General features: G+C 45.7%; 1 protein-coding gene across 3 annotated transcripts in view; it reads left to right on the top strand.

Moving 5' to 3' along the window:
* The window catches only part of tfeb (transcription factor EB), a 25,619-nt gene extending 14,482 nt beyond the window's left edge, over window positions 1-11,137 (top strand). For 2 of the 3 annotated variants that reach the window (XM_079747931.1, XM_079747932.1), the window contains exons 4-11: window positions 1,029-1,127; window positions 1,862-2,050; window positions 2,732-2,821; window positions 8,231-8,348; window positions 8,658-8,714; window positions 9,397-9,472; window positions 9,573-9,720; window positions 10,003-11,137. In XM_079747931.1, coding sequence (XP_079604057.1) covers window positions 1,029-1,127; window positions 1,862-2,050; window positions 2,732-2,821; window positions 8,231-8,348; window positions 8,658-8,714; window positions 9,397-9,472; window positions 9,573-9,720; window positions 10,003-10,584 — 1,359 coding nt within the window. In that variant the 3' untranslated portion in view covers window positions 10,585-11,137. The remainder of the gene's footprint in view (window positions 1-1,028; window positions 1,128-1,861; window positions 2,051-2,731; window positions 2,822-8,230; window positions 8,349-8,657; window positions 8,715-9,396; window positions 9,473-9,572; window positions 9,721-10,002) is intronic. The other variant, XM_079747933.1, reaches the window with a different exon arrangement.
* Window positions 11,138-14,032: the final 2,895 nt, after the last annotated feature.

Raw genomic sequence — 14,032 nt, 5'->3', positions numbered from 1 at the left:
GAGCTGGGGCTGGCGGTTGGGGCCGGTCTGACTTGTCTGGAGAGAGGACAGACCCGGGCTGAGGGGAGATAACGCCTTGTCAGTCAGGGGACAGATAGTGCGCTCCAAGTGACATTTAGCCAGATTCCAGTGATGCCACTGCGCGCGTGTGTGTGTGTGTGTGTGTGTGTGTCTGTCCTTATCTTGGGTGCGGGTTGTTTTTTCCTAATTCTTTTACTGTAAGGGTTGTACTGAAACACAATCAAACTCATTCACAGCATCCATTCATGCATATGACCTACGTCTACGGAAGTAAATAGTTGTCCATTTGGGGTATAATTCAAGTCAAACTGTGTAACTACGTGTGCGTGGATGATGGTTCATGTTGGGATGTGTAGACCGGCTCTGTTTCCGTTCCTGTCACTGTTTTCCTGTGAGGTTTTTAACGCAAATCGTATTTATCGGTTCACTTTTTGACTCTCCGCATGTCGCCTGTTCGGCTCCTCTGCCAGATCATGAGACATAGGCAAATCAGTATTAAAATGTCAAAACACATGACACGCACATACACACATGCACACAAACACACACACACACGTGCTTGCACTTGTTAACTCATGTGCACCCAGTGGGCGCCAACTGAGCAATTGTTTGAGTGAAATGTTTCTGGTTGATTTACCATAATCCTGGTCTGTGTGGCGCAACAGACTGTGGCTCGGGGGGTTGGTATGTATAGTGGTAGTAAGGAGTAGACTGGACCTTTGATGTGAAAGAATTAGGCCAGCAGCCCAAGGCTATACTCATACTGCTGCTATAGAGGAGTTAGCCTGGGCCTTCCAGCTCTGGTCAGCTGGTGCTATGGGAGGGAACCACAGGTATGAGCCAAAGAGTTTAAGAGGTTCACCAGTGATGAATGGCCTGAAAGCCATTTACAACCAGTGAAGTAGTGGTCAACTGGAGCTTAGAGGGGAACAAATAATTAGATTAGTTTGTGTCCGTGTAGTTACGTACATATATTTGGTGGGTAATCTTTTTGTGTGTGCGTGCAGGTCCAGACCCACCTTGAGAACCCGACAGACTACCACCTCCGCCAGTCCCAGAGGCAGCAGGTGAAGGAGTATCTGTCTACCACCTTCGCCACCAAACAGGTACATCAGCCAAAGTAGCAGTTCTTCCGGTCTGGCTGCCTTTCTGTATTTATATGGAAGTACGCTTCTGTCAGCTCAGTTTGTCTGGCCTGTTCTTTATTGGTTTGATTTTTGACCTTGTAAACAGTTTGAGTATTCTCTTTACTACCAGCTGTGCAATTTCCTCCAATCGTTTTTTCAAAACGCTGAGCCATTAATTATAAAACATTTAATTGTTATACTTATCTTTGATAATTATTCCCCAGCGACTTGCTATATAAAATTGTTAAGGTGAAGGCGAAATGTGCCCATTTTCATATTCCTACCTAATATATACCAAATATATTCTGGCGTTCAATTCTGCCAAAGGGAAGATGTCATAGCTTAACTTTTTAAATCTTGAATTGTGCTTTCTAAGCTCTGGAGCCGAGCCCAAAGCTTCTTCTTTCCCATCGGCTGTCTACAGTCTGTCTCGGTTTGCCCGCGTTTTCCTTGATCGTTTTGTCGGCAACTTTGGACAGCCAAACAATAGCCCGTGCAAGCGTGTTAGCGGCCTTAATTCGGCTCACAAGTCTGTTTGTTTTCAAAGCCTGAATCAATTCAAACCAGGAAGGTAGACTAGGCGATGCAAAAAGCTATTCATGGTCGGTGCAGTCAGAGATGACCAACCACTCTAACTATGCATCTACTTCGTACCTGCACACCATTCACACTTGATCTCTCTCTCTCTCTCTCTCCTCCCTGCCCTCCCAAAGACGGTCCATGCGGTGGCAGGGGTGGTGCAGCCCTCCCCACCCCCCTCCTTGGTTCCCCCGGGCGGGTCCGCCTCAGCGCCTCCACCCCTGCACTCCCCATGCATGCGCACCGAGCAGCTCATGTCCGGGTGCAGCGCCCCCAACAGCCCCATGGCCATGCTCAACATCGGCTCCAGCCACGAAAACGAGGCACGCACGTGAAACACATGCACACGCAGATGCACACATTGAGTATACTCGCACACACAGAGTATACTTTCAAACACAGAGTATACTCACACACCCAATCCAACGGCTAACGTTCCTTAACACACGTTTAAATATATCTATATGTGTGTGTTTGTGTGTAAACAACTTGTTGGTGAAATGCATTTTTGTTGTTGCATCAATATGTGCACATAAGCTGTGCCCTTGCCAAACCTCAGATTAATGTATGAACGGACTCTGATTATCATTGCCATTTAAATGCCCCATCATTGCCTTACAGCTGTAATTACAACTTAACAAGGGAACGGGACAAGTTGACCCTTGGAAATGGACAGACTTTGACCCTGCTGCGGCTCACTGCATGATGCCTCCCACTATCTCTCTGCAAGATAATATCATAGCACTGAATCATAAGGATTTGCTATAATATGCATGTTGTTTCTCACATGCATATGTGAGAAACAACATATGCAAAACAACATAGTTTTTTGTTGTTTCACACAAAAAACATTTTGTGCTGGTTAAGTTCAGTGTTTGGAGTCCATCACATGATGCAGACACTATGCTGAGCAAGAGCTGGACACAGCAGAGGCTCATAAGCATGACCGCCACATCTGGGACAATTTCCTCTGTCTTATGTTTTCCTATATATTCTTTTAATAGATGGATGAGGTCATCGATGACATCATCAGCATGCAGTCCAGCTACGATGACATTCAGGCGTATATTGACCCAATCCAGATGCCTAACACAGTAAGTCCATATTTCCTCATGATCTGTCTCATAGATGGAACGCGGCCTTCGTGTTCCCAGCGGCTATGGGAAGAGTTAACCGTTGCTGTCCGAATTTGCAGTTGTATGAGAAGTGACATGACAATGGGAGCACGCTGCTGAAGTTTGAGTTATCAGGCTTAAGCAGAGTAATGGTCAGCCGCATCACATCTGATGTTATACCGCCGGTCATGTTCATTTCCAGTTTGGATCCCAGCTATCTCCAGCAACATGATTTGTTGGAACAAATTAGAAGCGAAAGAAAGTGAAATGCTCAGTTCCTCCAGATTTGAGCTTGTCTGCCACCAGACTTTAGATGTTGATCTAAAGTCTGATTTGTGAGACTAGGGCTTGGTTGACCTCGGACTGTCGCGTGTCTGTGATCTGAATTCCCATCTCTGTGTGTTTTTACACGTGTGTAATTGCATACACACGTGTAAGTCCACACACACGCTCACGGACACGCACACTCAAACACAGTACACACAGAACGCACACATACAGAACGCACACACACTCTTCGAATGAACACACAAATAGTACTGTGTAATTTATTTAGGCATGTAGGAGCTGAGACATTCCAACACTAAAGCAGGCGAATCCTATGCGGTGAGCAGGTCAGCGAGATCGAAGGCCATACAGTGATGGGCCTTTGAGTCGAGGAGCACAGAAAATTAACAATTAAGCCGCTGTTAGTTAGAGTTAACCTTGTTTACGACATTTTCACAGAGGGGTTGAGGGAGGGAGGGAGGGAGGGAGGGAGGGGGCTGGGCAGTGAAGGCAGGAGGAGGGCAGTGTGGGGGGGGGGGGGGGGGGGGAGCTGAAGGATGAAAAAAAGCAGGCTGAAAGTCCAGATAAGGGGAAAGTTCACTCTTGTTTGGCGGAGAGCAGAGGTTAGAAGAGGGACGGTGCTGGCGCTGTCGATGTCAGTCCCTCAGGAGAGGAGCAACACAAAGGGAGAGCGCAGAGTGGCCCGGTACAGGAAGGACTGAGGGATGAAGGAGATGAGTAAGACCTATGCCGTTGTGGAGGTCTTTGACAGAGAACAGATTCAGCTGGTAAGATAGTCCTAGCTGTGTGTGTGTGTGTGTGTGTGTGTGTGTGTGTGTGTGTGTGTGTGTGTGTGTGTGTGTGTGTGTGTCACAGCCTCAACACATGGGTGTGAATGTGTGTCACACGCATGCATGTTTTTTTTTTTTCTTCTTCTGTTAGGCAAATATGCGTGTCGTTTTTCGTTGTGCGGTGAGAGGTGTACTCAGTGTGTTGGTGTGGAATGAGGGCCATGCTGATGGCCGGTGCAGAGCCGGGCCAGCAGCTCAGCTCTAACTCCCAACATCAGGTCTCTGATTATTGCATTAGCCTCCGCCCTCAGGCAGGCAGGAGCTGCTGGGTTAGAGCTGGGATCCTGGGCTGGCGGCTGGCTGCTCCAGCTTCACTGTAGATCTTCCACTAGCAACCTGGAAGGTAGGTGTTATGGGGGCTTGGTTGCGTTTGTTCGAATTTGTGTAATTCTAATATTTGTTATGCTGTGGTTCTGTCCACGCGCGAAGGCGAATGTTGTGTTGGCAGTACCACAGAGGGGGGGGCCGTGCTGTTTGGATCAGGGCCTGGGACACTGGGCCTGGTCTCGGCCTTGCTTCTGTATCAGTGTGATCGTTTGAGATGTGGTGGCTTGCTAGGAGTTTTATCTGTAGTTTCACTCACCGAATCATTTGATTGATTTAGTGTCTTTTTTGTGTGTGTGTTGCTCTCTCTCTCCTTCGCTCTATTTATGTGTTTGTTATGGTCTTTCAAAAGGATTGCTCAGATTAGGCTATTGATTTTGTGGACCAGATTGAGTTTGGTCCAAAAAAATCTGCCAAAAATTAAGGCAGCTATTCCTTCTTGGAAGAAGGAATAGCTGCCTTAATTTTTACATCGACATGAACAAAGCAAGGTAGCATGTCTGTGCCCTGTATAGCGGGTGAGGCTGTGAATAAGCCTGTACCAGAGACCAGAGTTCCATTTATTCCCAACGAGCTGTTCGGCCCCTGCGAATGACATTTACATACTTAATGCTGCAGAGATTAAAGGGGGAAAACTCCATGGAATCTGTGGAATCTGCCAGTTTAGTGAGAGCTGCGGGAACACGGCTGAGTGAATACCAGTCACAACCCGATTCCCTCTCGCTACTACTGCCTACTTATGTGTGTAAAACTTGAGTATGTGCAATTGTGCCTGGGCAGTCCTGGTTAGGGCAGCGAGTTGCTTTGACTTGGCGGCGGCCATGTTGTGTTCGGAGAGGTGTAATCGACAGGGTGGGACAGCACAACCCAGGCTGGGGGTGTGGAACAAGAAGAGGGGCACAGGACATGGGTCAGGCTGTGGTGATGGGAAGGGGGGTGCTGGACATCAGGTTAGGAGTTAACAAGGAGGGTAAGGGTGAACAGGAAAGACAAGGGGGGAGGGCAAAGAGGGACGGGCACTCAAGAGGTGAAGAGAAGAAGACATTGTGGTCGTGCAGTTGAGGGGGATGGCAGATATAATCAGATCTGGGGGTTGGGAAGACCTTTGATAGAATCTAAAGGAGATTCCGCACAACGTCAATAATGTAATTTCCTTCTAATCAGTGACATATTTTATTAATCTCATTTAATTTCTTTAGATGTAGATGTTAACGAGAGCTTAGCATACAGTAGCTTATCTGTCTAGCCATGTGTGTCTATGTCATTGGAGCTTGTTTGATCTTGCTAATAGCACAGAAGCGAACGTAATGCGGTTAATCTCTTTCCTGGTGATAAGTTCTCTATCAGTATAGCCCCAGTAGTAAAAAGTCACAGTTGCCACCAGTGTGTTAACCAATCCAAACTATGCTGGTAAGTATGCATACGCCTCAAATGTCTCTCCGTAGGAAATGCTATACTTTCGAATAAAGTTGCCTCCAAATGAGCACTCCTTTTTGATGGGTGTCAAAATACTAATTCATCGCAATTGTTATGCAATTCCTCTTTGAAAGCCCGTTCTAGAGCAGTTGAAGTGCCTGGAGAATTGGGCCATAAAGAGAGAGCGAGGTGAGCCAGCGATAAGATCAATGGGGTGATAGTCAATCATTGCTGTGTGTTTGGCAGGCGTTTTTCAGGTGTGATGTTACTGCATTATCTCCCGCTATCAGCACTTTTACAGGGCAGCACTATACGGCAACAATCATTTTATAAGGCTGCTTGACCGGGGTGAGGCAGGCTACCAAGCAATAAAGGAGTCCTCCTAAGAAAGGGGAAACATCCATCTTTTAAAAGAGATGGCTTGGTTTTAACGCTGGAGTTTGAGTCCATTGCGTTTAATGAACTGAAACTGTTCCATGGTTGTGGCAATCAATGGGACACTGGTTCCCGAGGGGACATTCACTCTCCTGGGGTCGGAGAGGAATAAAACTGACAATGTAATGCAGCATTTAGTTACACACTTCAATTGGGGGTTTGGTGTCGACTCTAAATGGGTCAAAGTGTGTATATTGAGTGTAAATGTTGATTTCATCAGGCTTGTCTTATGCTGCTAGCTTTGTGACAGTGGGCCTCTCAGGAGAGTTAGATGTCTTGATTTGTGATATGTCTAAACATCTATAATTAGGTGAGTGCTGCATGCAGCGCTCAACTATTCATAAGTTCATAAGTTTTATTCTTTCTTTCTTTCCTCTTTATTTTTCTCTGCAAACTTTGTGACCTATCTCCTTCCTCAATTTTCCACCTAGAGACTCCATTCAAATTTTAAAATGTTCAGAATAGCTTGGAATCACACGCTTTTTTCTAAATTTTTAAAATATTTTATACTTCTTAAGTTATTCTACTTTTAAAAAACTTTTATTTAACATGGGTGTCAATGGGAGGACGGCGGAGCTCCCATTAAGACGTAACTAAATAAATGTTCAACCGTTTATCTGCGTTCAAACCATTTAACAAACTTAGACACTTGTATCTTCAATAATATCTCAACGGAATTTCGATATCATTTATACTTTCTTCAGAATCACAGTTTTAGTTTCATACCGGCTTCGTTTTCAGCTGTTTTCATTGAAGACGTCTGCCCATTCTGACACTCTTACTCCTTAAGACATTCGTAAGTAACTCAATCATTTTTAAACCGTTTACCTTCGTTCAAACCATTTAACAAATCTACACACTTGTATCTTCAATAATATCTAAACCAAATTTCGATATTATTTAAACTTTATTCAGAATCACAGTTTTAGTTTCATACCAGCTTCGTTTTCAGTTTGTCTCATTGTTTTACGTTGACGCTTGTAGCAGTGTTGTGTTTGGGCGGTTTTCCCCCCTGGATTGGGTTACTTTTAGAGGAAGTGAGAGACGCCGAGATCATTAATTGGCCTGTGGCATGTGCCACCGCGACCACTGACATACCTTGGCATATGCCGTTCAGGAACGGTAACTGCCGTTCCCAACAATGGTACATGATACCAGCACGCCCCGCCTCCTCCGTATTGCCGTAAATGTAAAGCTATATATATATATTTGGTCTTTATTGACATTATATCACAACATAATGCCGTAAATAAAGGGATTTATACGTTTCTCTTGTCCGTTCTGTTGTTAGGATATGTGCGATCTGTTTGTTGCTTTTGAAATGACAGATGCTTTTTAAACCGCCGGACTTGCTCCGGTGACAAGTAGTAAGCCTAGCCTTTAATCATCTGCTCATTCCAATTGCTTCTTCTGATAGCTTGTAACCTAAGACGTCTCCTGTTTGCCTTAAATGGGGTGCGAGTTGATGGTATCCTGTAAAACTTCTGCGTTTTGTCTCCTGAATGGCATATGCCGTTCCACCTGAACTGCAGTTACCGTTCCTGAGCGGCATATGCTGTTCCACCTGAACAGCACTTACCGTTCCAGAACGGCAGTTACCGTTCCTGAACGGCATGTGCTGTTCCACCTGAACGGCAGTTACCTTTCCTGAACGGCATATGCCGTTCCTGAACGGCATATGCCATGGTCGTGGTGGCACATGCCACAGGCCAATAAACGATCTCAGCGCTACTGGAGGAAGTTCAGGCAGTGTTGCCAGATTGGCCTGTTTGTCCTGCTCTATTGGGCTACTTTTAATCACGCACCGGCTCGCTATTCTCTTAAAGACACACACACACACACACACACACACACACACACACACACACACACACACACAATCCCTTCACTTGATTTAAGTCATTTAAAGTTTCTTTATGTCTTAATCTATGTGGCTTTATTAAAAAATATTTCCAACCTACTTTGTACTACAGCACTCACCGCATTTTCTGCAGGAAATGCACTAGTTAATCATCATATCTAAACATGAATCATATGAATGAATCATTGTGTGTGTGTGTGTGTGTGTGTGTGTGTGTGTGTGTGTGTGTCACAGCTACCACTGTCCACCAGTCACTTGGATGTGTACTCAGGTCCTGGGATGACCGGGCCAGCAATTGCAATGACCAGTAACTCCTGCCCAGCCAACCTAGCTGTCAAAAGAGAGCTAACCGGTAACGTATGCCTACTACTACTAGATGAACTACTCATAATACTGTAACTTCAGAAATGTCAGGGTTAGAGTTACAAATTGATAAATTACCTTGTGAGTTGCTTTTGATAAAGGCATCTGATTAATGAATAAAACATGTTAGTGAGAAGGATTGAACAGAAGTCAGATTGACTGAAAACAATGCATGGACTGAAAACAATGAAACAAAAGGAAAGTTTTCCTGGCTAAGAGGTGCAGGACAACAGTGGTTGTACATGTGTGTGTGTGTGTGTTTGGGCACTGTTTGTTGATGTTTTTTGTTCTTGTCAAGACACAGAAGCCCGTGTGATGGCCAAGGAGAGACAGAAAAAAGACAACCACAACCTAAGTGAGTGAACGCTCTCTACTCTTTCCCATTGGTTCCCTCCTGTTTCCCTCCATCCACAATCTTAAGCCTGCCTCTGTGTGTCTGCATTTCTAGCTGAATTACTCCATCGTTAACACATACAGCCCATTGTGTACATATGTCCCTTCACACTCTCCCATACAGTTAGGCATGTAAGCAATCGGGCACGCTCTTACACACGCATACCGCAAATCCGCACACACTCACCCACCAACCCTTACAAAGGGATGTATATTGTACAAAGGGCTACATAAAGAGGGCAGTCTTCCCTTTTCCCCGCAATTTTTTATAAGGTCTTTTGTCGATTTAGCTGACACAGTGTACCTCGGTGGATGGTTAACTTGCTAATTTCTGCTGGTCTTGCACTGAAGCTTAATTGCCTCTGACCTGCCTGTGTGCGAGTGTGCATGTGTGTACAATGTCTGTCAGTCTTTACGTGAAATGCATGCGATTTTTATTATTTTATGGAGTACACTTTGTTTTCAATACAACAGCATTTAAACACCGGCTTCTCTTTTCAACAACGTGTCCTTGTTTGCCGCAGTGTCAAAGACGAAAGCGTTGTTTGACCTTTCCTCCCTCTACGCGCTAAATCTCTCGTCCCCCTCTTTCTCTCATACCCCCTCCCCCCTTTCTCTATCTCTCTCTCTTTTCTTACCAAAAGTCGAGAGACGGAGGAGATTCAACATTAATGATCGCATCAAGGAGCTGGGCACCATGATCCCTAAAACCAATGACCTGTAAGCCCGCCCGGGTTGCTTTTTCTTTCAAAACTATCAGTTTCTATATACTATATCCACAATGATGCTAATGTTTAGGGGTGTGTGTGTGTGTGTGAAGTGATGTTCGCTGGAACAAGGGCACAATCCTCAGGGCGTCGGTGGACTACATTAAGCGCATGCAGAAGGATGTGCAGAGGACCCGGGAGGTGGAGAACAGCTTCAAACGGATGGAGGTGGCCAACAAGCAACTGTGGCTCCGCATCCAGGTAAGCTGGACGCACGCACACACACACATACATATGTATGTACACCGGTGCATTACAGTTGACTCATCTGTCTCCTCGCTCGCTCGCTCACTCACTCACTCACTCACTCACTCACTCACTCACTCACTCACTCACTCACTCACTCACTCACTCACTCACTCACTCACTCACTCACTCACTCATTCACCCACTCACTCACTCACTCACTCACTCACTCGCATTCACTCACTCACTCGCTCACTCACTCACTCACTCACTCACTCACTCGACCCCCCCCCCCAGGAATTGGAGATGCAGGCGCGTGTTCACGGTCTGCCCAACAACTCCCCCTCTCCGCTGAACCCCACCGACCTCATGGGCTCCTATGTGAAGCAGGAGACCAACCCCGAGGAGAAGCTTGCCCACGGCCAAGGCCAGCACCAGATTCAACATCAGCACCAGCACCACCAGCACCACCAGCAGCAGCAGCAGCAGCAGCAGCAGCAGCACCTCCACGCCCAGGCTCACCTCCACAACCAGGGCCAGGGCCAGAACAGGCAGCTGCCGCCGCTCCCGCACCACCTGCAGCACCAGTCCCAGCAGCACCAGCCGCCCATCCAGTTCTCGGCAGTGGGCAGCTCCCAACCCTTTGACTTTGCCCAGTCGCTGGACTTGTGTGACGGGATACCGGGCTTCAACGACAGCATGGCGGTGCTCGGGGACCTGGGCTCCCAGGGAAGGAGGTCCGACCTGAGCTTCCTGATGATGGACGAGCCGCTGTCCCCGCTCGGCGGAGACCCCCTGCTGTCCGCCATGTCCCCCGAAGCCTCGGTGGACTCCAGCCGCCGGTCCAGCTTCAGCATAGAGGATGGGGACATACTGTAGAGGGTTCACTCACACACAGACACACACGCACATACACACACACACACACACACACACACACACAGGTTGCAGGACATACTGACATACTGATATACTGATCATAGTCACACATGTGGGCACGCACCCGACCCCACACACACACACACACACACACAAACACACATGAACTCGGGCTGACCTTAGCGTTGTCGGCCATTGCTCAGCAGCTCTGTGTGCGGAGATGTTATTACTAGTGTTAACACCAGGGGGGGCTGATATGCATTACATACGACCTTGTTCCCGTAATGGCGCCCATAGATCACGGCAGTATAGTTTCTCATTAGGGGGCCGCTCGGCAGTCAGAAGGACATTCAGAGCGCTCAGAATAACACACAGTTGTTATTTTCTGTCCATTACCTCCGAAGCCATACACGTGAATGTAAAAGGGAGTGTCAGTGGTCGGGGGCTGCGTGATAAGGTTGGCTTTAGAGAGAGAGGACGTTAAGGTCTGACCTGATCAAGTTAATCTATAAATGTCCATTTTTAAAACATAATTCATCTTAGGTGGTTTAGTAAGGGGAGGGGGTGGGGGGTGGCTAGACCCCTGAATAGAGGAAGATTGAGGGTTTTGGGGTGGGGGGTGGGTCTGAGGTAAGTGTCTGACCATTTTTAGCGGACCACACATGCGGAAGTGCAGCTCCAGCTTTTAACACACACACGCACAGACACACACACACACTCTAAGGATTTGTTCACCCACTGACATTTTTTACATTTCAAAGGAATGTCCAAAAGTTTTCCCCTGATCACACAAGCATACACACACAATCTTATATAATCAGTCAAACACACACACTCTCAACGGTCCATTCAAAGCACAGTCTGCATATTAAACCCACACTATGGCGATATTCAGCCCCAAGGCATTGCAATTTCATCCTCTGGTCATGGAGAGAAATGCCTTGGATGTGGTCCAATCTCATGCCTTGAAACGAATGCCTTCTAATGATGTTCAACACACTGATACGGACCGGCAGAAACCGCGACAATAGACTCAGGTATATCATACACATAGAAATAGACGCACACACACACACACACACACCTCTCTACACACACACACACACACACACACACACACCTCTATACACACACACACACACACACACACAGACACCTCTATACACACACACACCTCTACACACACACACACACACACACCTCTACACACAGAAACACCTCTACACACACAGAGAAACTGATATTGTGTAAAGAAATGTAACCCCGGCAGGTTTACAGGTCATTGGTTCTAGGGATCATGGTGTCCAGCTCCTTGATGCGGTCTTTAATGTTGAATCTCCTTCGTCTCTTGACTTTTCAATAGAAAAGACAGAGAGATAGACTCAACACCTTCGGGCATTGAGCTGTGTACAGCTTCAGCCCACAAATGTGCCTTTTTTTGCGGCCCATAAACACAAACAAAGCTAAATAGATTGAATTTAAAGTTTCAGTATTAATGTAAATACAAATTGTTTCCACAAATTAGAATCGCTTTTGTGTGACCTATGCTCTCTCTCTCAATAATGATTTTATTTTTATATTATTCTTCCACAAGTACACTCCTAGTTGCTTCTTTGTCTTTTTGTAGTGTGCAGCGTGTAGCAAACGTTCCCTTGGTAGTGGGTAGACGGAGTCATAGTGTCATGTCAGTGTCAGCCCCCAGAATGCATTAGTACTGGAATAGTGCTCCCTGTTAAAGCAAGAGAGCAGCAATACAAAATGAAAGCATGCACACGCTCCCATACACACACACACACACACACACAGCAGTGTGCCTTGAGGCTGTGTTCAATTCAGAACATGTGACATGTCTCCCGCGCCTGTCTCTGTATCTGTCTCGCTCTCTCTCCGGACGGTCACGTGCACAGAGCCGCCCTCTCAGGGGAGACTTACAGGAGAGGCCCAGGGACACAGCGTTGTCATTGGCCCGCTGACGCCTTGTGTTTTTGGAGTCTGCAGTGTGGGTGTGGAACATGGTCAGCCTGAGCTGGAGCTCCTCTGTGTGGAATCAGCCAGAAGCAGGCTCTTTGATTTGATAATAGCTTATAATGATCAGTTCAGACGAAAAGAAAAGGAAGGAAATATATTGATTTTGTTTTTATTATTATTATATTATTATTATTAAAGTAAGCTTTTAAAGTGTTGTGTATTATTATAGTTCTTGTTTTTTTTTCTCTCTCTCCCCAAAGCACTGGAAACTATATTGTATTTGGTTGTACATGAATTATGATATAAGATTTATGTCAGGTATTTTATGCCACAATGCCACTTGATGTATTGTGTTTTTATTTTGTTTTATTCCAGAAATGCCTCTCAGCCATTATGAATTTCTTGCCATGAATTGATTAATGCCGGTTACTAGATTATTTATGGATATTGCCAAGAATGGATAATTTCCGGTAACCAGATTACATTTTTGTCAATCCCACCATCAGACACAACTTGAGAAGTGACAGATCTGTACTGCATGCTCTCTGTTCAAAGAATGTGCACATTTATAATGTCCTTTTTATACCGACTTTATTATTATTTATCTCCAAAATTTTTAACCCTTAAGATGTCGATCAGGAATGATCCCCTGATTGGATAGAAATCATCTCACTGTGGCGTCACCACTTGTCTGAACGAAGCGGGTCAGCTTTTTTATCCCCCATCATGCCCTATTCCTGACTTAAGTTTCCCAGGAGACAGGCAGTCTTGACTGCCTTCAAATTAACTTGAAACAAGAAGTTTGAGATGACACAGCTTCAACCGTCTTCCCCCCGTTCTATCTATCTATCTCTGGCTACTGATATCACTCTTTCTTTCTTTCTCTATCTCTCTCTCTCTGACACTCCCGCCTTATTGGCCGTGCCTTTCTGTCTGTCAGCCACACTCCTGACTGTTGCTGTTGTGTCAGCCAACCCTCCACAGAACCCCCAGTCTTTCCACTTCTCCCGCATCGCAATGTAAAGAAACTGCCAATCTTGTTTTACTGTATGTGTATATAAAACATTTTACTAGAATCTACTCACCGTCTTCATATGTCTTTCTTGTATCTTGCGTTGATATTGTCTTCCGTCCTTTTCAGTTTTATGGAGCCATTTTCACGGTTGTAATTTCTACTCATGACCATCAGAGGGCATCAAAGATCCATTTGTGTGTATTTTATGTCTGCTCAGGCCTATCTATACTGTCAATGGTTCAGGAACATAGTGCAGACACACACAGAACGGGTGTATAGATATATCCATGACTAAATACATACATTATAGATTTACTCTCGTCTCACTCAAGAGCTCTTAACATCAGTAGTTTACCATCTAAGAAAAATATAATTTTTTTATACTGCCGTTCAATCTTTAACACATATTTTAAATGGGTAGTTTGTACCCTCTGGTAACATACATGCCTCTGCATATGCTTGTAT

This window comes from Pollachius pollachius (assembly GCF_949987615.1).
Source record: "Pollachius pollachius genome assembly, chromosome: 12".
Classification (NCBI taxonomy): Eukaryota; Metazoa; Chordata; class Actinopteri; order Gadiformes; family Gadidae; genus Pollachius; species Pollachius pollachius.
Note: the sequence above shows the minus strand (reverse complement) of the source record. Positions and strands in the feature narration are given on the sequence as shown.